Genomic DNA, 24957 nt, shown 5'->3' with positions numbered 1-24957 from the left:
GTGAGCGTTTATATCCCATTTTGATAAATCTGTCCCTGCTGATAAGTGCAGACAATCTGCCCCTATACTTAAAAAAATATTCTAGTTGGGCCTGCACCCAGAAGGTGCAGGCACACGCAGCCATTATCCACCAACAAACGCGAGATTTGGTGTTTATTGGTGTATATTGGCTCCCGGTGCAGGAACAAGTAGATTTGTTATGTGTAGGGGCAGATTGTCAGCCTGCAGTTATCCCTGTGTGCCCTTGCCTTTACTATTACCATTCATTATACAGCACTTAAATATTCCACAGTGCTGAGGAGATCTATATATTACATTGTGTATAATACTGTCAGTTAATTCTAAGAGTCACTTGAATGAGAAAAGAGAGGATTGCTTTGCATTAAACCAAATTACTCCAAGAAACTGTTTCCACTGATGTTATTGTTCAATTAAAGTCAGTTGTAAGAGGACTACAAACATATCAGGAAGGGGACAACAAAGTAATAGGTGTAAAGGTAGTATACAGGTGTAAATAGGTATATATGTATATATATGTGTGTGATAGAAAAGATATATAGGCAGATTTCTCAGTGAGAGTATAGGTGAGTATAATAATGAGTATAATATAATAATGACAGCACACCGTCACCTATGAAACAAACACTAACTTTATTGAAGTAGGAATTTTTTGCTGACCAGCACCATGTTGCACAACTGTAACCAAACTTTCCCCTCCCCAAATACACAAGATCCACAGACATTCATATTCCCCTGGCTGCGGCCCATCTCTCCATGCTCAGAGGGCTAAAAGTGCCACAGCCTTTAAAACATGAAATGACAACATAAAAACACACCTCAGAGCACGTGTATGACAAAACTAAGCAGAAAACAACACTCCACTTATTGCTCTTAACGCGTTTCAGAAACTGTTTTTAAGTTTTTATCCTCTGAACATGAAAAATATGACCGCTTGGCAAATATAAATGGCAGGTTACAGTATATGCCACTGCCACAAAGGGTAGGGATGTGTTAAAAGGTTTAAAGGGAAGGTTAACAACATGTGCTTCTTGGCACTGGAAAGAAGGGTCAGCAAGTGGAATGTGTAAGTGTTTGCCCCTCACAGGGATGTAGGGGGTTATCCACTATAAGGGTATTTAAGGAGTAAAGCCTCTCCAGCTCCTAACTGCAAGCTTTTTAGGGAAACACTTTCCCCTTCTTTTCGTTGGGAGCTGGAACTCAACACTACTGTGCCGTGTTCTGGCAGCTCTTCGCCTCTGTCCTTTTTCAAGGAGAGTTCTACCTCTCCCTCATAGTTAAAGTTCAAGGCTGTCACATATCGCTCATTCTGGTCCCAGCTCCTTAGGAAAGCTATGGCCTTGTCACTGTTATACAGTAATACAAATTCCCCATGCAGGAGGGATCGTTCTTTCCCACGCAGGTCACTCAATTTCCTGTATATGTTTAGGAACGACCCCTTGTCAGTATCCTGTGCCTGCAGATAGGATAAAAAGGTTTAGCTTTTTGTACAGATAAATCAGTTTAACAGAGTGCTTCACTTTTAAATCATTAAATGAATGCTGCTCTACTAACCCATAGCAATGACAACTAGCTTTGTGTATCTTAACTATGGTAGCACAGTAAAAACAAGACTGATTAATTGTTACAGAACCAGTGCTTAGTACACTTTTACTGCATAAACAAAAAGCAAAACTGCTGTTTTTAAGCAAAGTCTATGGTAAACCTAGCAGGTAAGGCCCACACAACACCAACTTTCTATGTAAAAGAATATAACAGGATTCCCTTTAGACTTTGCTGCAAGATCCTTGATGCAATTGTTTAGAAAAGCATTCTTGGTGTGTTTAAATTCACTGTGGCATTGTAAAGGGAGAAGACACATGGAGCTACTAGTAGCAGCTACTTGTCAGGGCTACAAAAATAGACAATGCTGCTAATTTACTGATAATTGTCTCTATGGGGTTTTTAGCAAAGGCAATTCTCAGTATTGTCTATGGCAGGGTATGTTCTGGCATTTAGGAGCCGTGACAAGTAGTTGCTACTTAGTACTCCATGTGTGTTTACCCTAAGCTGTTCTTTTGGCAGGGGCTGCCACCATGAGTAAGTAGGACAAAGGTTATTTCTAAGTTCCTGCTGGAACTGGCTCTGCCGAAAGGGAACTGATTAAACAATGAAATCTGCTGAGTCGGGACATGTGCTTGGAATGCTAACTACAGCAAGAATTAATCTGCTGGTTATCCAAAAGATAAATCTGGGGGGAAAGGGCAGTGAAAATAGAAATGCAGTGATTACACAGTAAAGATCACAGGTCAGGTATCTTATTCAGATAGTTTTCATTTGTACATGATTAACCCCTTATTTGGCAAGCTAACCAAGCAGAAATCTAATTACATATTAAACCAAGGCAGCGGTATCATTTAATATTACACTGAGCTATGTGTAATAAGTGTAATAAGTAATAGTTTAAAATGTCCTGTCCTGTTGTGACTGATCTGGAAGTTGTAATTTATGTTATTTATTTTTCTGCGTGATTTGCAGCCTTTGAAACCATCTCGAGGTCAAAGGCACCCTTTCTGATTCATGACAGTATTGACGTTGTTCATGTTGGTGGCATAAATAACTTTTGACAAAAAGATTTTGGTTTTATTTTAGAGCAAGTAGGTTGGCGTGTTTCACATGGAACTCACAGCAACATTAAAGTATGTTAAAAGAGTGGAAAGAGGTTGCAAGTCACATAAATGAGAGTTACTTCTCTATGATGGTTCAGTAATTTGGACACTTTCTATGTCAATTGTATAACTAGACATTACTGTGCCCACTATTCCCCAAATTTTTTGGAAAACGATCCTCTTTGCAAATATACACCAAGCTATGGGGGTGATTTGTAAACACTAGTCAAATCTGAACCTTGGCGGATGATTGCTTTCAGTATTCAACCTGTAGCTGGCTGGAAAAATCTAACCACTGATTGGTTGCTTAGGTGCAAATGTGACGAGTGCAAATAAATGAGCACCTATGTGTTCATTGGGACACCCAGCAGACCAGTGACTGTAAATGCCCCTGCTAGCTCTGCAGTCCTCATTTTGTTTCACTAGCAATAATCTAAATTGGCTATATACTTCTTGCTGAGCCTTCCAGGTATATCAGCAGTGATTATCTACAGCTACTTTTCTTGCCAACATTGTCAGAATCACCACAGAATATATGCAGCTTGCCTTGGTGAGGACAGGGTAATAAGAAGTGGCTAAAATCCTCAATGTGGTTCTACTTAGGCCAAGTTGGCCATACATGGCAACAACAAGGCAGCAAGAATCCAGTCCTGTTGTGCAACAACCTTCCAAGCAGTCACAAGAGCAATAGGGGCTACTTACTTGATTACAGTCGATGTTGAATGTAACAGTAGTGTTTTTCATTGTAACATCAATACAGCATCATATTGTAATTTAGCTCTAGAGCTATTCTCACCTTAAATGTGACATTTGCATTTACATCGGATAAGATTTGTGGGGAATTAGCAGCCACTGAAACTTCATCCCACTGCATGTTAGGTCTTGAAGACTGAGCAGGCTAATGTTCAAAAAAAGAGAGAGAAAAAGTGCCATTACATGAGGCTGTGTGCACTTGGGGAAAGAAAAGAGCTGCCAAAATAATATACAATCTGTCATACCTTGCTAGGAAGGTCTTTAAGTCCAATTTCATCCCCGTACAATGAGATTGGTGTGCCTGGCAGTGTGAAGAGGAGCAGCTGGTACACACGAAATAGCTTTTCGTTGACCAAAGAAGCCATATGGCCCATTTGTGGTGCTCCAATCTGTGGGAAAAAAGCAATATTATTATCTACTTAAACAGAATTCATAACAGATGATGGTTAAACACCTTGTAAATCGGTTCAAAACATGATAGATAGCCCACCCTCTTTCCACCCACACATATACTTGCCTAATGAATGTAGCTTGTACTTCATAAGCCAAGTTTATGTCATTGTGGGGTCTGTATCTGACCAGTTAGGTCAGATAATTTTACCAGCATTGTCATCGTGTCCACTTCCTCCATGAGAGGCTAGTTATCAAATTGTATACAGGTATATCCAAAATCTTTTCTTAAATTGGGACATAAATTGTAAAGGATATTGCTATATTTTTGCAATAGTAGTAAAGGCAGCATATTGCTTTGTCCCTTTCTCTACATTATCTGACAGATACAAGCCCATGTCCTTACCATCCAACTGTTTCCCAGGATGCCAGTTTCTTCCACATACTGCTTGATGTCCCCACCCAAAGATCTAAAGCTTTTCTTGTTCTCAGCATCCAGGAAGCGATAGAAGAGTATGCCATCAGTCTCGTTGAAGTTGCCAGCAAGCTTGTTTTGAGTACTATTTGAGGATAACAGCAGGACTCTGGGGGGGGGGGGGGAGAAGGGAAAATAATAAGGAAAATGTGTCCATACAGATCTACAGCAATAACCTAGCAGAAAGTAACATATAAGCTACATACATGTGAGACAGAAGGACACAGATCTCCCTTTAAAGCATTATTTACCTTGGTTTTCCTTCTTTGCTGAAATTGGCAGTCATGTTCCCCCATTCATATATAAAGTTGCTTGTCTGCAAAATATACATGAATTTAAGCACTCTACACATTAACTATCAACTAAACATTGAGTATGAGTGGGGCATCCTAGTGCATCACTTACATTGGGCAAATTCTCACTGTCTCCAAAGTATATACCTCCGACACCGCGTTCCAGCCAAGTATTAATTGCTTCCTAAATAAAGGAAAATGCATTAAGTTTTGGATACATCTGCTTTTTACAGTGTTGTGAAGTTGTACAATCTCGAATATAGAATGAATCTGCCACACCTTTACGTTATCCTCAAAGTTAATGTCAGTCTTTTCAAACCAGCTTTTTTCACTGCGGTAATTAGGAGTGAGGTCCAAGATGATCTGGATACCTGCATGAAAGGAAGATTTTAGGCACGATAGGGAATATAAACAATTACCTGCCACAGCACCATAAAATACAAATTACTACTTCATCATTACTATCATCATACAGAGGACTTACAATAAACTACCAGGCATAGGTTAAAGAATAAAACAATAGGATGAGAAGGCTTTGCTTGCAAGAGCTTACAATCTATAGGAATGGGGAACAGGTTGTACAACTTCCAATCTCTCATTCAGACCACTTACTCTTTTTGCGCGCAGCTTCCAGCAGACTGGTGAATTGCTCCTGTGTGCCATAATTAGGGTCAATATCAGTGAGTATGGTTTTGTCAATTTCATCTTTCTTTGTAGCATGTATTGGACCAATAATCAAACCCTTTATTTTCAGACTGGTAAGTGATTCAAGGCGCTTCTCTATACCTGAGGGAGAAGTAAGAAAACTGTCATTATCCTCTGGAGCAGGTATTAAGAAATATCATGGAAGGCTAAGAACAAAATGGCAAAAGAAGCCCCTCCCACCTCATATCACAACAAATATACTTTTATAGTATTCCTACATGGGACTGCAGGGTCTTATGAATGTTAAATGTTCACAAAACCCAGATAAGCAAACAGAGAAGATGGTAATATTTGAGTGACAAAAGAACAACCATGTTTGGTGTAATTTTCTTGTTACTGGTATGGTATAAGTTCTAACTTCAAAATGCTTAAAGCCAACACAGACTGGCAAGCTGTGGATTCTGGCAAATGCCAGAGGGGCTGCTGTAAGATGCCATAGACAGTCACTATATAGTGGACTTGTGGGGGGCTGTTTGGGCCTCTGTATACTTCATACGTCAGGGCCTATTTTGAATCCCAGTCTGTATGTATAACTTTATTTATAAAGCGTCACAAGGGTATGCAGCGCTGTACAATCTTACAATATACACAATTACACACAGGGAGAACAAGCGTTATAATAAATACAATAAATAAGTATAAATACACAGGGAATAAGTGCCATGTGGTATGAAACACAGTAGGAAGGAGGTCCCTGCCCCGTAGAGCTGGACTCTTGACTTTGTTTATTGACACATCCTCTGCACCTAACCAGCCTTCTAAGCAGCAAGTGTTAGGCTCAAGATAACCTGCAGAAATATGCAGAAGAACATGTTTGCTCCCAGCCCCCACTCTTATTCAGAACACATGACTCTGAAATGCACTCTCCCTCCTCCTCCTTCTCGCTGTGACCTCTATGCTCTCCGTTCCTTGTTTTTTTCCCTACTCTCACATTCTGCGCTGTGCAACAATAGCTTTATAGATATACAGAGGTCAATACAAAATAAAATATATTCTGTTGCAAATGAAGAGATCAATAATGACCACATTCTTATAAACAGGCAACATTTAATCACAGCATTTAATTCACTATAAAATATTTTTAGATATATATTATAGATATATATATATATGCAAGCCTTTATACCTAGTATAATAAACACAGTTTTATATCCATATAGTATACCTCTTTTTTTTTTAGAAACTAAAAATATTAAAGGTGCTATAGCCAATTTAGGGTGGTGTTTTGTTCTAGAAAACATACATTATATGGTGGCACCTATACTAAATTAATACCACGCCTACAAATGCAGATAGCCAAAGCAGCTGATGCAATACTAATCCTGACTGGCTGAAACTGGTGTAGCTGCCAGTTAGAGATGCCGGCTTTTCTGACGCAATACTATGCTGCTGTGTCATTCATACATCAGCAGACTGAGACGCACGCGGCTAGAGGGAGGCTAAATGGCAGAGCACAGATGAGTTTAATGTAATAGCAGGAATCCCTCAGACAGAGATTTTTATAGCTTAGTATGAATCTCACTAATAACACAGTGGTTATGCTCAGGCTACACGCTTGACTCTTTCATTATGATTCACCTTAATTCACCCCAGCTATGACTTTTCATGGGTCTCATGAGAGGCAGTTAGACATGATGCTACACAATTTACATTTATACCCAGCTAAACAATAATTGTGCTAAAATATATTCCTAATCACGTTATCACCTGTTTCTACTTACTCTGAATATTTCCTGCCCCATCTTCTTGAAAGGTTGCTGGATCTCCAACTTGGTAGAGGGGTCCCTTGTTCCACCATTCCATTGCTGGCAAAGGCTGGCAGCGAGGAGCTTGTACAATGATGACCACAGCTCCTGCTAGCATGCCAGCCCAGCCTAACCAAAACAGGATCAGCAATGCCCATCGGACTCTCACCCATGCTGGGGTACCAGCTACTCGCAGTAATTCTTCTTTAGACAACCCTGTAAATTTCTGACTCTTGGTTCCAATCGCATCATCATCTTCAAGCTTCACCTTAACAACGCCATTCTTCTCTCCCCCTCCAGTTGGGCTGTCCCCAGCCCCACCTGCCATTGGGACCTTCTCTTGATCCAATTCATTCAGTTCAACGTCTTTCATGTCTAGGGCGGTATCTTGAGTCATGTCTAAAGACAATAATAATGTGATACACAGTGTAAAAAGAGGAAAAATGGCAGGAAAAAAGGGGCTGTGTAATCTAATATTAACAAAGCAAACCTTCTATATGTAAATGTACAAGATTCTAGCTATCATAACATGCAGTATACAGTCTATTGTACAATCATATTGCTGTCTCAGTAGAGAATTACTACATGGTTTCCTCAGGAGTAGTATGCAACATAATCTGCCCCTTATACACGCAAGACGTTAGATAGTGCCTGTCTCACCGGTGTCCTGGTGTCTTGTGCTCACGCTCCAGGCAGCTGTCAGTAAGGGCTTTGTGTGACACTGTGTCAGAGGCTGCCTCACTATATAAAGCAGGAAAGGATAGTCCCTCCCTGTACACACTCCCTCCCACTCCTTCTTAAGGAGGAACTGCTTATTATATTGAGCTGTAGTACTAGCACAAACTCCAAATGGACTGTCCCTAATTTACACATGCAAACGAAAAAGCTAATGTCCATAAGACAATAGTAAGACATTAGTGTAAGAGCAATAGGGCAACACTCGTGCAAGAGATACAGAAATCTGCATTTAATGTTATTGGGTTGCTGTTAGAATACAGAATTCCTATTCCTGGACAATAAATGCTCACTTGGCCATTTGTATATGGCATTGCCCTACTCATGCTTTCCTACTTGCCCCCTCTCCTATCAAACTGGTGCAAAAGTCTAGACACAAGCACTAATCACAACAGAGAGGGGGTAACCACCAGTCCTTCCCTGGTAGCTCCGCCACCAGATTTGACAGCAAGTATTCTGCATGCTAAGGGTGTAAAAAATATTTGCAAAAATATATATCTTTTATTATCTATATATACAGCATGGAGATTCCATCTGAGCTGTATCAAATTTGAGAAAGCCTTAGAAGTACAACATTCATAAGGAATTCCTTGATAGACAGTTGCTTGCCTAATATTCCATAAGCAAATTTTGCACTCTTTTGCGTAGATTTTATTGTGATAATGTAAGTATAAAGTATACTAAATATCATATACGTATGATACTTGCATGATAAATCAGTATAAACGCTGGGACCTTTTTTTTTTTTTTGGTGGCACTATTAGTTTATGTCACGTGACTAATATTAACACAAATACCTATCAAATCTCTAAGTAGAATGGTTGCTTTCAAATTGAACTTTGGGTACCACTGGCTGTGCTAAAGCTGGGCATACACATTAAGATTTTTCTCTCCCTAACTGACAAGTTTAGTGTGATCTGACAAATCTGTCAAATTATCTTAAGGTTAGGGGGCACCGAATGATCACACATCTAGGGGGGGGGTTTCATTCAACATTGGTCAGAAAACCGATCGGACAGGTTTGAAAATTTTCGTTGTTAGCAATGAAATTTGCCCATTGTCCCATTGTTTGCAGGACCAAGCAGGTGGTTTTCCTAGCTTCAGCCAGACTATATCCCTTGAAATTGTAATTTTCCTGGATGGGCAAATTGAACTTTTAAACAATTGTTTCAGTATAAGCTTGGCCTTCAATAACTAAAAGATCTTTTAAAAATCTTAACGTGAATGGTCACATTTAGACATGGTCAAAGCCTATTTGGTTTTTAAATGAGACAGATGGTAGTCTTGTATTTAAGGAGGGGCAGCTGACCATGGAGGGTAGAATTACACCTTTAAAAAAGCACATAAATGCCTGCTGTGTAGTCATGGGTTTTAAGGTCTGTAAATGTATATTTTGCTCCCTAAAGTTGCCCATACACTTTAAGATTAGATTGTTTGGCTGGTGGGACAAGGAATGCACATACACACTGATTTATGCCTCGTCCCAACTGAATTTTTAAACCATGTGGAATGTGGGAAAGGTGGAAGTGCAGAAAAACAGATACAAAGCAGCCAGCCACCATTAGGCACAAATATTTGCAGTTGAATGACATGCAAGTATGCACATCATATGCCCCCCATCTAAAAGCAGCGCATGAACAGTCCATGGGCATATACATTCTTACTAGCAAGTCATCCATTGGTTACTAGAAGAATCATCTTTAAGGCAAGACCCCATGGAGCGACTTACTAGCCCCTGATCACTGCTATCGCAGGTGAGTAACCGCTCCAAAAATGGTTTCCACCGACAATAGAAGTCGCCGATGGAAAGCCTTTCTAGCCGGTGGGATGGCATTGCGGGGAGATTAGTCACCCACGACAAGGGTGATTTGTCACGCGGCGACTAATCTCTGCGCAAGAAATCTCCCTTGTTGCAGGCGACTAATCTCCCTGAAATGCCATGCCACCGGCTAAAATGTAAATCGCCAGTGGGATGACATACAGGGCACCACGAGAGGCAACTCGGAAAAGGGTTTCCACCGACAACAATGAAAGTCGCCGGTGGAAAGCCTTTCTAGCTGGTGAGATGGCATTGTGGGGAGATTGTACAGCGCTGCGGAATATGTTGGCGCTTTATAAATAAATGTTAATGTAATGTAATTAGTCGCCCACGACAAGGGAGATTCCTTGAGAGGCAACTTTGGGAAACCGAAGCAACACATATGCCATCCCACTGGCGATTTACATTCTTGCCGGTGGTATGGCGTGTAAAGGAGATTAGTCGCCTAAGGTAATAAAGCTTTATGGCGGGCAACTAATCTTCAGGTGTGCCACTGCCCTTAGACAAAAAGCCCAGATGGAAATGTGTACTTGTTGCCTGCCTGAGGCAGCTACTAAAGGGGTAGTTCACATTTAACATTTAGCATAATGCAAACAGTGATAATCTGAGACAGTTTTCAACTGTTTTTTTTTCTTTTTAGTTATTTAGCATTTTGTTCAGCAGCTGTCCAGTTTGGAATTTTAGCAGCTATCTGGTTGCTAGGCTTGAATTAACCCTAGCAACCAGGCAATGGCTTGAATGAGACACTGAAAGCTGAACAGGAGATGGCCAAAATAGAAAGCAAAGCATAAAAGTAACAATAACAAAAGTTACTAGTGTTATATGGTCCACAGCTAGCAAAACCTCGATCTGTGCAGTCTCAAGCGAAAGAGCATATAAGATCATTTTTAGATGGTAATACACCCCAACCCATATCAGTAAATTTACAAACAACCTAGAACTATCAACCTGCTTTAGGGGATGTGGAGAACAAGGATCATTCCTACACACATGGTGGACATGCAAAATAGCCCAGGAATTTTGTCAAAAGGTAGCAACTTTACTCTCCGAGGTTCTCCACACCACTGTAGAACCAACCCCACAACTCTTCCTCTTAGGAATACAAACAAGAAACGCACAACTCAAACAAACACGTAAACTGACAGCCCACATCCTAACGGCAGCAAGAACACTATTAGCAGCTAACTGGAAGCAACCTAACATACCTGGTACACCAGTTGATAACAAAAATAAACTGGATCAAAGCCATGGAATCGATCAGAAATAGATTACTGGACAAGAGCTACGATGGGGAACTGGAGTGGTATCCATGGGCCCAATACCTGGAGAGCCAGCAGACAGATAGCTCCGAATAGAAATCAACGTGAACCGGTAACTTTTAACCTTCCCTCTACTTCTATCTCTCTTCCCCCACCCCAATAACCCTATCCTCACACCTCTACCCATCCTACTATACCACTTTCTCTTAACCAATCAACCATAGCCCGCTAAAAGAGAGAAATAAGCACGAAATCAAAAAGAAAAATAAGCACAAAATCAATATGTTACCAAATTTGAAGCCTTTATTGCAAACAAGTATGAAACGATGTTTGAATGCAAATCAAATATGTTGATTGTACTGTTTTCTTTCTTGTAAAAACCAATAAAAATCTTCAAATTAAAAAAAAAAAAGTTGCTAGTGTCAGTGATTTTCCAGGCAAATGTTGAAATGGCAGTGCCTGTCTTACATCTAATTACTACCCTCTAACAGAAGGAAATGGAAAGGGGAATTTCCTTTGGCACAAGAAATCGGAAACAGGAACTCAATCAAAATATATAAAAACCTTATAAGCATGGAGCGAAATCGGAAACTAATGCAATCTATTGTAACCTGTTTGACTTGTTCCTTACTTGTGCTTCAGGTTTGCAGAGTGAATTAGAGGACCTGGGCTATCCTATCAAGGCACACAGAATACAGGTCACAGATTGACACTCGCTATTTTTCATTTGACAGAATCAAGGGCAGCAGAGAAATGAGGCCTCTGTGTTTTTAAATGGAATGAATAAAGGTTTCTTTTAAATACCATGGCCGTTCCGAGTGCTGATGAAGCCGTTTTTGCTTTGGATTGAAATTTGCTCCCCAGGCTACGGGTTCGGGGCTGGCAGCACCCGGACCATACATCGAACTTGGTGAGATTAATTCTACTTACCTTCATTGAGAGTGCATATAACGGTGGCGGGCCTGGGGTTTGTACACCCAGGCCTAAGAACTTTCTAGGTATAACTTTCTCTTGGCCTTTGACCTTTTGTGGTTTTTTGTCCGCTTTACCGCCACCAATTATTAATGAGTCTATTTACTTGTCTGTTTTGGGTTCATTAATAACCCTGAATTGTTGTACATTTCAGCAGAGAAATGAAACCAGCCCATTCCTGCCCTTGAAGTGACGTGCAACTCTAAGGCCTGGCACACAAAACCTTTCGACTGCCATTGTACCCGCTCTGCATATATCCGCCGGTGTACATACCGTCACTGCTAAGACTGCCTGCAATCGGATTACGTCCCAAAATGGCACATTCGGGTATTTTTGTGTTAAGTTTGCCATCAACCTGAAGCTTCTGCTACAGTGGGCAGTTTCTCGCTCTGCGTATAAGGACAAGCTGAAAAACAGCAGCTCCAATTGGCTCTCTCGTGTGTCTGCACCCAGAGACACTCCATGTACATGCCTGGGTGCACACGGAGCAATTTAGGTGTTCCATGCATTGTCATGCCAGAATCTCTCTGTGTGTCTGCACCCAGGCAGAAGCAGAGTCTCTGGTGCAGACACACCAGAAAGCACATCGGAACAGAGGGGCTCTTTTCGACCACCCCCATCTGCAGGCATTTCCTGTACAAATAAGTCAGAGATGGTCTGTTCGTGGCAGATATTGCCTTAGCTAGACAGGCATCATACAGTAAAGCCAAACTGAGAAATTAAAATTATTCATGCCTGACAGCTCCAGCATCTCCCAAAGACAGAGCAATCAAAAGGGCCGTACCCACTGACATCTGCACCCTATTCACATGGAAATGTGTCTATGGACAGTTGCAACTGCATTGACAGCACACTGGGGTAAACTTTCTGCTACGAGGTGAGCCTCAGACAGGCACTCAAACAGAGGTGGCAAATATCTGTCCACAGAAATTATGCGTGCTTTACCAAGGGTGAGTAATTCACAATGGCAAACTTTCTGTTGTTAATGAGAATTTCAGTTAAGGAGAGCACTTAAACATTGTGTACTGAGGAAGGCCCCTCTAAACACTATAAATATACAAGAGCTGTAGAGGTGATTGAGACAAGGTTGATGAGGAGCAGACACAGGGGTGTCAGAGTTGCCTGAAACAGCTCATTTTGAAAGAGCTTGTTTTCCCATAAATACTAATCTCCCCACAATGCCAACCCACCCGCTAGAAAGGCTTTCCACTGACAACTTCTATTGTTGTCAGTGGAAACCCTTTTTGGACCGGTTACTCGTCTGCGATAGCAGTGATCGCGGGCTAGTAAGTCGCTTCATGGGGTCAAGCTCTAAAGATGATTCTTCTAGTAACCAATGGATGACTTGCTAGTAAGAATGTATATGCCCATGGACTGTTCATGCGCTGCTTTTAGATGGGGGGCATATAATGTGCATACTTGCATGTCATTCAACTGCAAAGATGTGTGCCTAATGGTGGCTGGCTGCTTTGTATCTGTTTTTCTGCACTTCCACCTTTCCCACATTCCACATGGTTTAAGTTGGGACGAGGCATAAATCAGTGCGTATATGTAGTCCTTGTCCCCTTGTAGTATTAACACTTATATAAGTGCCAACATTTTACACAGTGCTGTACAATAAGAGGGTGTATACGTTGAACATCCAGATTATATACAGAAATGTGACCAATAAATGAGCCATATGCAAAGGAAGAAAGCTATTTCTAAGGATGCTATGCTGTAAGGGCTTCTAAAAAAAAAAAATCTCTCCGACAGCATCTGCACTAAAGACAAATACATTTTACACTTTTGGCAAACATTTCACTTTTAAATATTTGTTTCAGTAAGGAGAAAACCTTTATAACTGGTGTAACTTGAATTTGTTGTGTCCCACATATTAATTTTAGGGGACCCTTAAAATCCTATAAGATTTTTTGCAAACACCATTCAGTGTCCCACTGGGTGCTCTACACACAGATACAGGGTCTGCCTTCCCGATTGTTTCCATGCTTTAATATGTCAAACCTACATGTCTAAAGCCTTGAAAAGCTACAAATGTCTGTATTCCACAGTACTAGGAATTTTCCTGGGATTTGGCACCCATGCTCTAATAGCTAACATGTTACTAAAATGATACCCCTATTTACACTATTTAGACAGTTTGAATTTAGCAGCGGTCCGGAAGCCACATTTTGAAAATTCCTCTGTTGACTTGGTAAATGTCAGAGAAACAACAGTGCCATGAGGCTGAGACTTATATCATATATGGAGATTCGCTGTGAGAAGATCACATTCACACAACACACTAGGGTCATTTATTTAGTGCATTTAGTGCAAGAGCACTAGGGTAACCAAAAGCACTAAGACACCTACGTGCCTCTTCTCCCACCTCTTTTGAATCAAGTGATGCCTCATGCAGACATCAGTGAATTCAAGGTGCATTCTGAAAGCTTTAGGGCTGAGAGGCCTGTGGCTATTTGCCCCCCACACAGTGGGCAAGGTGCAATAAATGACTCTAAAGGTGGCCATACACCTTCAGATCTGCTCGCTTGGTGATGTTGCCAAACGAACGGATCTTCTCCCAATATCCCCCACCTACGGGTGGGCGATATCAGGCGAATCCAGGCTAATTAGGTTGTTTGGCCCTGGGGTCAAACGATCGAATTAGAACAACGGGTATAGGAGAAGTCGGATCAGGGACCGCATCAACAAGTTGATTCTATTAAATTTTTTAACCTGCCTGATCGATATCTGCCCAATTTCAGGCCAGATATTGGTCGGACAGGCTCTTTGTTGGTGCCCCTACACGGGCCGATATCGGCGACTAGAATCGGCCCGTGTATGGCCACCTTAAGCCACAGATGTTTGGCTGTCTTTTTTTGCACTTTGCAGACTGTGTGGGGCCCCTACTAAGTTCAGCTTCATCAGGAACTTGTTTACCTGTCTGCATGTTTTTTTGAAATGTGAGAATGTGGAAAGAAATTGGAGGAAAGCCATGCAGACCGTGCCCTGCTCTTAATACTGTTCTGCCTCATGATCCAGTCTCAACCTTAAATACTGCCTATACAGTTTGTGATAAGCCTCTGGCAAGTGCTGTGCATTATTTCTAGTGTGTTTTTAATAGTAAAAATGTGCCATTTAAAAAAAAATATAAAATATATTCAAATATTAAATATAAAAATATTCTAAAAATAAATTGAATAATAATTATGATTGAAGTGAAAATTTGCCCTACTATACAAAGTAATCATTAAAGTATCAATATATAAAGTTCACCTTAATAATCCTGTAGATTTTTTTGCGTTATGTTGGCAGCAGCATTATTTGGTTCTGTTCAGTGTGGAGGTCAGAACAGCAGATCATTTGGCAAAGGCCTGAAAAGGAAAGATAATTAAAGGAACTTTTTGCATAATTTGAGAAAATGTAATTCTAACCAGCTTTCTGTTATACATTATATTATTTGTATAGCTGCAGTAGAAAGCACTCACGGCTTCAATTGTTCAAAAATATCAAAAAAGTTTTATTGCTCCACACTCACATCGACGCGTTTCGATCCACCAGGGACCGTCGTCAGGATAATACCCAGAAGTGACCACGGTGTTTAAATAGTGCATACAACCAATCATTATACATACCCAATTAAGCATGATAATATATCAAAACTCAATTATATTATTTGTAAATTTAATTGCACTTGAAAGCAATCCTTGTTTATCTTTCTTACCTATGGGTCTGACTTTTGAAACAATGCAGTAGAAGGCAGTTCTCCTTATCAGTTGGCTTTTGTTGCAACATTTCAGAAGTCAAAAGCAAAGAATATAAACGGCCAGAAAAATAGAAATTTGCATTGCATTTACAATACATTTAAAACCATTTAGAATTGTTTAAGTGATGTAGAGAAAGTTGCTTTAAAATAACTTCTTTTCTTTATTACAAAAAAACACAACCAGTTTTTAAGTGAACATCCCCTTGAAAAAAAAACAATAAAACTGAATCCTCACAGTCCATCTGTTTTGTATTTGCCGGAAACATTGACCCTGACAAACAGCTTTTTCAGTTGCTGGCTGGAAACAGACAGAGTAGGAATGCTTATAATTAAAAAAAAACTATACAAGGTAAATAAATACCATTTGAAAGATTGCTTAGAATAGGTCCTATAACATTCTGAAAGTTTTTATATAAGGTGAGTATGCCTGTTAGCTCAGCCAAGGAGACAAGCGTTTGGAATGGTGTAAGTTGAAACATGTTTGCAGCTCTGAGTTGAGCATAACACTTAGGCATTTGTCAGCAAAACTCCATGTAAACAGGGTACTGTACTTAAGTGAACCGTGCATCACATTTATAAACAGACTAAAATTAGACACTAGACAGGGACAGAGAAGCTTGTTTATAGAACTTCCACTACCATTACTGTTTATTAGACTAGAGCTGCCCTGCTAGAGGCCAAGGTTGGAACTAGGGGTGGGAAAAAGGGCCTAGGGCACATTGATGGAGGGGTGCCAGGCAGGTACCTTTTCTGCCTACCCCTAGTCTGTGTTCCCTTGCCTATGCCGCCACTTGTCGCATGAGTTGCATGGTACCAAATGACATTAAGGCGCATGCATGTATGTTCGTGGATGTTTGCGTGCACACAGAGGTGGGGAGGGTGCAGGGTCGAGGCAGCAAGTTGGGTTGCTTAGGGCACCCGGTTGGCTTGGCCTGCCTCTCCTAGAGGTACATAGTCTGGGTGTGGCTCTCCAAAGAATTTTATGATACCAATAAATATAACCTGGCGCATCCCTCCGAGACTAGAGGGCATATTATTTAGCAGCAGAAACCGAAACATGTTATTCCTTGGTTCTGGAAAAACAATATAGATGCCTGCCACTGAAACCAAGCGCCTGCTTGGGAACCAAGGAAATTACTCTAAAATGTGATACTGTTAAGCCCATCAATCTTTAGGTACTCCAATGGCCAGATTAATACCACCTATATAGTTTGGGGAATGGCAATGATATATACCACCATAACAGTTCTTCCCCCAACATAACACTGTGGAAAAATGACAAATTACTGGTTCAAAATTTAGAGCTACAACGGGCCTGGCAGCCATGTGGTATCCAACAGTTTTCTGACATATTTACAAATAGCCTTCCTAAATTATTTGCACAGATGCAAGAGGATTTCTCAACCCCCTCTATGGCCTGATTTAGACAAACTCTACTTACAACACTTAAGAAACATAGAGTCATTAGTGGACTATTTAGCACATTACAAATGCAGATTTCTATCACCTGACATGGGTCATTTTAAAATGAATGTATTCTTGAAGGATGTCTGTCAAGTAATTGAAACAAATATCAATGTACATATTTCTATGACTCCAGTGGTTTAAATTGTTTCCATCTCAGTACACCAAATAACCTGTATTTGAGAATCTTTGTTTTATGGCTTTCAAAACAATAGCCCTTAAATGACTCTAAAGTGACATGCCTCAGCTACAGACTATGACAAATAGCTGAGCTACAGACCTAGAAAGTCACTCTTGGAGATCACATAGCAGTAAACAAGTGAAGGGAAAGCAACTGTACATAATTTATGTCCACATATAATTGGCTTTCTGGAGTAGAAGCTTCTGCAGAAGCGATATGTAGGCCTTTCCACCGGTGACTCTGGTGGAAAGGCATTTCAGACCGGTTAGTCGCCAGCGGTAGCAGAGATTGTAAGAGATCGTTTGTTCGCTGGCTGTGACAAGTAGCTGCTACTAAGTAGCTCCATGTGTCTTTGCCCTAATTTCCAGGATCACCAACCACTTCAGGAAAGATGGAGCGTGTTTCTGAGGGGTGCAATTGACTTAGGGCATATAATAGAGCTACTTGTCACGGCTACAAATTAGACAATGCTGATAATTACTGATAATTGCCTCTATGTGTGTTTTAGCGGAGGTAATTCTATGGCAGGGTATTTTTTGGCATTTAGTAGCCATGACAAGTACCTGGCTACATGTAGCTCTTTGTGTCCGCTCTGCAATCAATGTTACCTCAATGTTATCTGCTTGCACACAGTTTTGTTTGGAAATACATTATTTAGAACTAAAGCTGGCCATACACGTGGCGATCTGACGATGTTTCGTACGACCATCGGTCGCACGAAACATCGTCAGATCCGCCACACACCATTCAGGGCTGAATCGGCAGGTAAGGAGGTAGAAACAATAGGATTTCTACCTCCTTCTGCCGATTCAGCTCTGAAGGGAGAATTTTGGTCAGGCGCCTTCTATGGCGCCCGATCAAAATTTTCTAACCTGGCCGATCGACGAGCCGACCGATTTCAGCAGCTTCCTGCGACATCGGTCGGCTCGCTGACATACCATACACGCACCGATTATCGTACGAAACGAGGTTTCGTACGATAATATCGGTGCGTGTATGGCCACCTTAACTCAAACCCTCTGACCTGTCTATGCAGTTTTTTAAGCCAAAGAATAATTAATGGAGACATTACAGACCAACCTCCAGCTGTTGTTGTACTACAGTGCAGCCCCAGTCAGAGCTTTGAAGCTTTGGTATGTGCACAAGGGCTATCTGTTCCCAGCTCTAGGGGAGGAGGGAGAGAGCGGTTCTGATTCTTCTAAGAAATAGGGAACAGAGCTCCATGTACTGGAAAACAGAGGGGAAGGGGGAGAAGGAAGAAAGCTAGGTGTGGAAATGTTCAGAATGCTTTTACAGCTCTGTTTTTCAGTTCCTGACATTGACGTCTGTTGCGGCTGTGCACACTTTTTAATAACATCCTGGAATTCATTTTAGAGGAGAGGAAGGACGCTAGCACAATGTAGGTTAAAAAAAACAATTCTCAGTGCTACTGGCAGGCAACAAATCTCCTGAAAACGCCTCTCCTTTCACTAAAATATGAAACACTGCATGTGAGCCACTTTACACGCGGTGATCCAGATAAATTGCGAAAAATGTGCAGGAATTTCTAGTTCAAGAAGGTGCATTTACAGGGGCAGTAGAGGGTTTCCATTTTTCCTTTATTTTTGTCTTTTTTCCCTATAAATAACATTGGCATCGAGCATAATTTTTACTGCTGGGCCAGTAAAATACCACCCAGGCTGCAACCCTAAGGGGCACATTTACTAACCCACGAACGGGCCGAATGTGTCCGATTGCGTTTTTTTCGTAATGATCGGTAATTTTGCGATTTTTTTCGGCGTTTTTACGACTTTTTCGTATTTTTTGGGCGTCTTTACGATTTTTGCGTAAAAACGCGAGTTTTTCGGCGTCTTTACGATTTTTGCGTAAAAACGCGAGTTTTTCGTAGCCATTACGAAAGTTGCGCGAAACGTCGCGCCTTTTAAGTTTTAACGCTACGAAAAAGGCGCGACTTTGCGCGCAAGTGTTAACGCTACGAAAAAATCGCGACTTTGTGCAACTTTCGTAATGGCTACGAAAAACTCGCGTTTTTACGCAAAAATCGTAAAGACGCCGAAAAACTCGCGTTTTTACGCAAAAATCGTAAAGACGCCGTAAAAATCGCAAAAAATACTAAAAAGTCGCAAAATGTTTGTTTCCAATCGGAATTTTTCCAATTCGGATTCGAAATCGTGTCTTAGTAAATCAGCCCCTAAGTATAACCCTTGTTCAACTTAAGTTCAAAGAAGAGGCCTTGTGCTGAATATAATTTTTGCCTATTGTTGTAATTAGAAAAAAAATGGGTTTAAATGGGAGAAAATTCTTGTTTTGCTTCAGCAAAACAATACAATAAGTCACAAGGTGGCACATTAATAAGCCACAGTGCTGTCACCATAATAACAAGCTCCAGAGAGTGGGGTTGCCTGAGCCACACTGCAGCATGTTACCATGGTAACATCAGAGGTACGGCTGGCAGTAAGTTACCATGGTAACATCCGAGGTTTGGCTGTAAATGGAGGCTGCATTTTAAGTGACATTATTAGGTCAGGGTATACCATCACATGAAAAAAAAAAAAAAACAACAAAAATGGAAATGTTGATGTGGGACGAGACAGATTCTTTATAAAGTTGCACTTCCAGGATTTGCAGAGCTGGCATGGGCTCTTATTAGAGCAATTATACTTGTGCTTACTGCTTCCCAGCCCCAACCCTTCCCCTCCGGTCTCTCTTAGATACACTCAGTAACATGCAGAGCAGAGAGATTTGTTCAGCATAGCTCCACACCCCCATCCCCCACCACCCAAGCCCTCCTCTTGCCTTTGAAGCCGGCTCCAGAGCTGACCTTCCTGCACCAACCCACTCCGACCAAGCTGCACCCTGGGAGCCCCTCTTTCCCTCATCATCTGCACCCTGGCACCCCTCTTTCCCCCATCATCTGCACCCTGGCACCCCTCTTTCCCCCATCATCTGCACCCTGGGAGCCCCTCTTTCCCTCATCAAGCTGCACAGCATGACTGTGTCCCTGCTTCTCGCCTCACAAGCTCCACACACTGAAAGCTCACTGACTGTGCAAGAACACACTTGTACTCAGAATGTAATTTTAGGTGGAAATTGTAAGAAGCAGGAAACATACAATTAAGGAAGTAGGGGGGGGAACGCGTCGGCGGAAATCCACGCATGGTCAGTGTTTTGCTGTTCATTGCCAATCCCACCCACACATACATACGTACAGACACTCTTTTTTGCCCCTGCCATGCGGTGTTTCCCCGCCCCAGCCATTCATAACTCGTAAGTTCTTCCTGCTTCCTCCTCCCATTTTACCTTGCCCATGATGCTTTTCTTTTGTCTCTGGTTTACGCTTTGGGCTGGCATTTTCCTTCCTCACAAAATGGCTCCGGATAACCAACCTAAAATGTCCGCCTGGCATTCCCCTGCCCAAACCTGTCGGCACCTCAGCTCTGCTGCATGATACTGAGCGCCTCAGGCTGACAGAGGACTAAAAGAGAAGGGAAGCGCTGGGGAAGCAATGAGCAGTCTGGTAAGATTCCCTGGCAGCTCTGCAAAGGATTTACTGCCCCTTTATATGTACTAGGCAACTCTAGCTGTTACATTCTAAATAGACAGTTGGTCTCAACCTTATTGCTGCTAATAATTCCTGCTCATTCTGTTATGTTAATGGTTTGCTGCTATCTGCTTGAAATGTATAAATACATATGTAATGATGTACAATAAAGTGCTGAAACACAGTTTAATACAATACTGATATCCTCTGTTTTGTACTATTTACTAGAAATGTTATCTTCCTCTTTTTCAGGCTTAAGGTCCCCATACATGGGCCGATTCTAGCTACCAATAAAGGTCCCTTAGACTGATTCAGCAGCTAATCGGCCCATGTATGGGCACTGCCGCCGCCTGAAATCAGCCAGATCAGGATCGGGCAGGTTTAAAATTCTAGTTGGATCGGGGACCGCATTGGCAAGTTGATGCGGTCCCCGGACCGACTTTGCTTATGCCCGTCATTATAATTCGATCGTTTGGCCCCAGGGCGAATTAGCCTAGATTCTCCCGATATCATCGCCAAGCGAGCGGATCTTATGGTGTATGGGTACCTTTACATGGAGAACAAAACATAAATGGGTTTGTAAATGTAAAATGTAAAATAGTCTTACATTTGCCTACATCTAGTAACCAATAGCAACCAATCAGATGTTTTTTCATAGCTGACCGCTTTATTCTACTCGCTGATATTACTCTGGGTTACTAGTTTATTACATTACACACAAAATGTAGAGATTTTTATTATATTATGCCTAATGTCGAATGGAAAAGTGAACGTGAATATGCTGCTGGATTCACTAACAGTTTTACAGCTTGCATTGGGATTAGGGTTGCCACTTCTGAAGGCTTTCTTAACCAGGCAAGGGGGTGGGACCATGATGTTGTGGGGCTGGGAGGGGCTGTGATGTCATGGGGGTGGGGCTATGGTGCGGCGACAATGTTTCTGAGTCCTGCCCAGTTTTCTTAATTTGGGAAACCGAGCGTGAGGTTTTGACCTGGGCAGCCCTTCTGAAACCTGGGCTGTCCTGGACAAAACTGGACAGGTGGCAACCCTAATTGGGATGCAGTTCAAAATGTTAAGGCACCCCCCAGTGATTGCATTCACTTTCCTGATTCACCAAGCTGGTGTTACTGTTAGCAAAGAACAGTACAAGCCTGGGGTATATGCAGGAGAGCGATCCTCTTCTTTCTTTGCACCGGCCGAGAATGTGCAGTTGAGTGAATAGCCACACTGCTTGCAATGTATAAATAAATATGTAATAATATGTACAATAAAGTGCTGAAATACTGGTATCCTCTATTTTGTACTGTTTACTAGAAACGTTATCTTCCTCTATTTCAGGCTTGCAGGCAACTCTGCGAGACCTCGGAAAGCCGAAGTCAGGCAGAAAACAAAGTGATACATATGAGACATTGCACTTTGTTGCCAGTTAAGGGGAGATTCGTCGCCCATAGTACCCATGATTAACCTACAAGTTAGAAAACAAAAGCAAAGATCTGATTGGTTGCTATGGGCAACATCACTGGTAATGCTGGCTTACACTCTAATAAATATGCCCCTTTGTGTTCTTGCATATTAAAGGAGAAGGAAAGTTATTTTGGCATTTTGCTGCCAATAGATTTGCCACTTTAGTGCCACCTAGAATTCTATATTTATTCTGCAGAAAGCATTACCATACCCCTAGAAGCTATATGTTTGCTTAAGATTGCAGCTGTCATTTTAGCTTGATCTCCGTAGCTTCCTGCTTGAAGTTTAGCCATTATAGCTGAGATTACACAGTCCCAAGGGAGGGGGGAGCAGAAGAGAACTGTGCAGACTCTGGCCCCAGAATTGAAGGATTTTTCTGAGAGAGGAAGTCTGATACCAAAGAACATGTTTGCAAAAAAGGAGACAAGAATCCGGTGTTTCTTTTGATAGAGGACTCTGCAGCTTTTCTGTGAGTGCTTCTGGCTGTATTTACATAGACCTTTCTGATTAAGCTTACTTAGTTTTTACCTTTCCTTCTCCTTTAACTAAATTTCAGACAAACCCACAGTGGGGATAGGAGAGTGTTCAGGTCCTACCATTACTCTTAAACAAAAGGACGTGTCTCCCCCTTAAAAACATAGAATTATCTGAATGCTCAAAAAAATGCAGCTCACATCATAAAATAAAATCATTATACTTTATTTAAACTTAATTAAAAACATAATTTGTACTTAAAAAAAAAAAAGATAAGACAAGGAACATGTATATACCATGTATTATCTAATACATAAGTTTCTACACCACCCAGAAACAATATTTGCATAAAGAAATATTGCTGGTGGGGAAGCATTTTGGGGAAATCAGTCACCTGCTGGGTGAGTAATCTCCTCTTGTGCCAGTTTCCCCAAGCGACTAAGTCTGTTACAGTCTCAGACTTGCACCTGAGGAAGCTGTATGACTCATCTAGCATAATGTAGTGGCAATGCAGGGTTGGACTGGGCTGGCTGAGAGCCGATCCCCGCTGGAGCTCCCCCGGCCACTAATCTCCCTCCCCCGAAGCTCTGAAGGTAACTTTAATGAATGTGCGTTCGAGGGAAGGGGGGGGGGGGGCGGTGGTTGGCGTGGACCTCTGCAGGGGTTGCAGGGGTTGCGGGGGTCCCAGGGGCAGCAACCCCAGAGGGCCCTGCACCCCCCAGTCCAAGACTGGGCAAATAGCTTCTTTGATCATGCCTTTGGGCCCAGGCCAGATGCATATGCGTAGTATAAAAAGTTTCTAAGTATTCTAAATTCAACTTATCACTCTACTGCACATGCCCACCAGGACAATAGTAGAATGGGGTGTTCCAAACTTTTTTTTACCTGTGAGCCTCACTCAAATGTAAAAATGTACCTGGGGGTACCAAATAAGGGCTATGATTGGTTATTTGGCTGTCCCTGTGTGGACTGGCAGCCTATAGTATACCAGGTTTTTATCCAACCAAAACTTGCCTCTAAGACAGAAATTCTTTGAGGCCATTGGGAGCAACATCTAAGGGGTTGGTGAGCAACATGTTGCTCCTGAGCCTCTGGTTGGGGATCACTGCAGTAGAAGATCCAGAAGGAGAGGACATTAGTACCCCATACTGGTACACTTTTCAGCAAGCAGGAGCACCAGTCCAGGTTATCCAATAAGTAATTATAATTACTGGGGGGGTGGTCTAATATTTTGGCACCCCCAGCCATTATCCCTTTCCTTCTCCTTTGATGCCTCTGGAACACATAGCAGTATGCTAACATCATATATTCCTTTTGAACACACAAAATAAAAAAAGAAAATAGTACATCAAGAATGTACCAGTGAATTATACTCCTCTAAATATATAAGAATGTGCTTAAAAAAAGTTTCTGACTGATTTATTGAGAAATTCTGCCAAAACCCTACTAGTCCCGCCCATCTGTTCCACTTCCTGCTGGCTGAATTCTTTGGATGAGCTGGGGAGCCACCGGCTCTCAGTATACTGCACTGTAGGATAGGAACCAATCAGCAGCTAGGCTGACCTGATAGGGAACTGAAGCCTACAGTGGAGGAAATAATTATTTGACCCCTCACTGATTTTGTAAGTTTGTCCAATGACAAAGAAATGAAAAGTCTCAGAACAGTATCATTTCAATGGTAGGTTTATTTTAACAGTGGCAGATAGCACATCAAAAGGAAAATCGAAAAAATAACTTTAAATAAAAGATAGCAACTGATTTGCATTTCATTGAGTGAAATAAGTTTTTGAACCCCTACAAACCATTAAGAGTTCTGGCTCCCACAGAGTGGTTAGACACTTCTACTCAATTAGTCAACCTCATTAAGGACACCTGTCTTAACTAGTCACCTGTATAAAAGACACCTGTCCACAGAGTCAATCAATCAAGCAGACTCCAAACTCTCCAACATGGGAAAGACCAAAGAGCTGTCCAAGGATGTCAGAGACAAAATTGTAGACCTGCACAAGGCTGGAATGGGCTACAAAACCATTAGCAAGAAGCTGGGAGAGAAGGTGACAACTGTTGGTGCGATTGTTCGAAAATGGAAGGAGCACAAAATGACCATCAATCGACCTTGCTCTGGGGCTCCACGCAAGATCTCACCTCGTGGGGTGTCAATGATTCTGAGAAAGGTGAAAAAGCATCCTAGAACTACACGGGAGGAGTTAGTTAATGACCTCAAATTAGCAGGGACCACAGTCACCAAGAAAACCATTGGAAACACATTACACCGC

General features: G+C 41.6%; 1 protein-coding gene across 2 annotated transcripts; it reads right to left on the bottom strand.

Annotated features, from left to right (window-relative positions):
* Nucleotides 1-630: 630 nt before the first annotated feature.
* Nucleotides 631-20753, bottom strand: slc3a2 (solute carrier family 3 (amino acid transporter heavy chain), member 2). 2 transcript variants are annotated; one of them, XM_018093425.2, is made up of 11 exons: nt 20503-20753; nt 15068-15165; nt 7004-7426; nt 5190-5363; nt 4857-4948; nt 4690-4761; nt 4536-4600; nt 4216-4393; nt 3665-3808; nt 3463-3564; nt 631-1474 (listed from the first exon to the last, which is right to left on the bottom strand). In XM_018093425.2, exons 3-11 carry the CDS (start codon nt 7422-7424, stop codon nt 1118-1120), a joined length of 1605 nt encoding a protein of 534 aa, XP_017948914.1. In that variant the 5' UTR covers nt 7425-7426; nt 15068-15165; nt 20503-20753; the 3' UTR covers nt 631-1117. The 2 variants fall into 2 exon arrangements, with proteins under 2 accessions (XP_017948914.1, XP_002941505.2); XM_002941459.5 differs by lacking the exons at nt 15068-15165; nt 20503-20753 and adding an exon at nt 7688-7797.
* Between the last annotated feature and the right edge of the window lie 4204 nt (nt 20754-24957).

Source organism: Xenopus tropicalis, chromosome 4 (genome assembly GCF_000004195.4).
Source record: "Xenopus tropicalis strain Nigerian chromosome 4, UCB_Xtro_10.0, whole genome shotgun sequence".
In the NCBI taxonomy this organism is placed as follows: domain Eukaryota; kingdom Metazoa; phylum Chordata; class Amphibia; order Anura; family Pipidae; genus Xenopus; species Xenopus tropicalis.
Note: the sequence above shows the minus strand (reverse complement) of the source record. Positions and strands in the feature narration are given on the sequence as shown.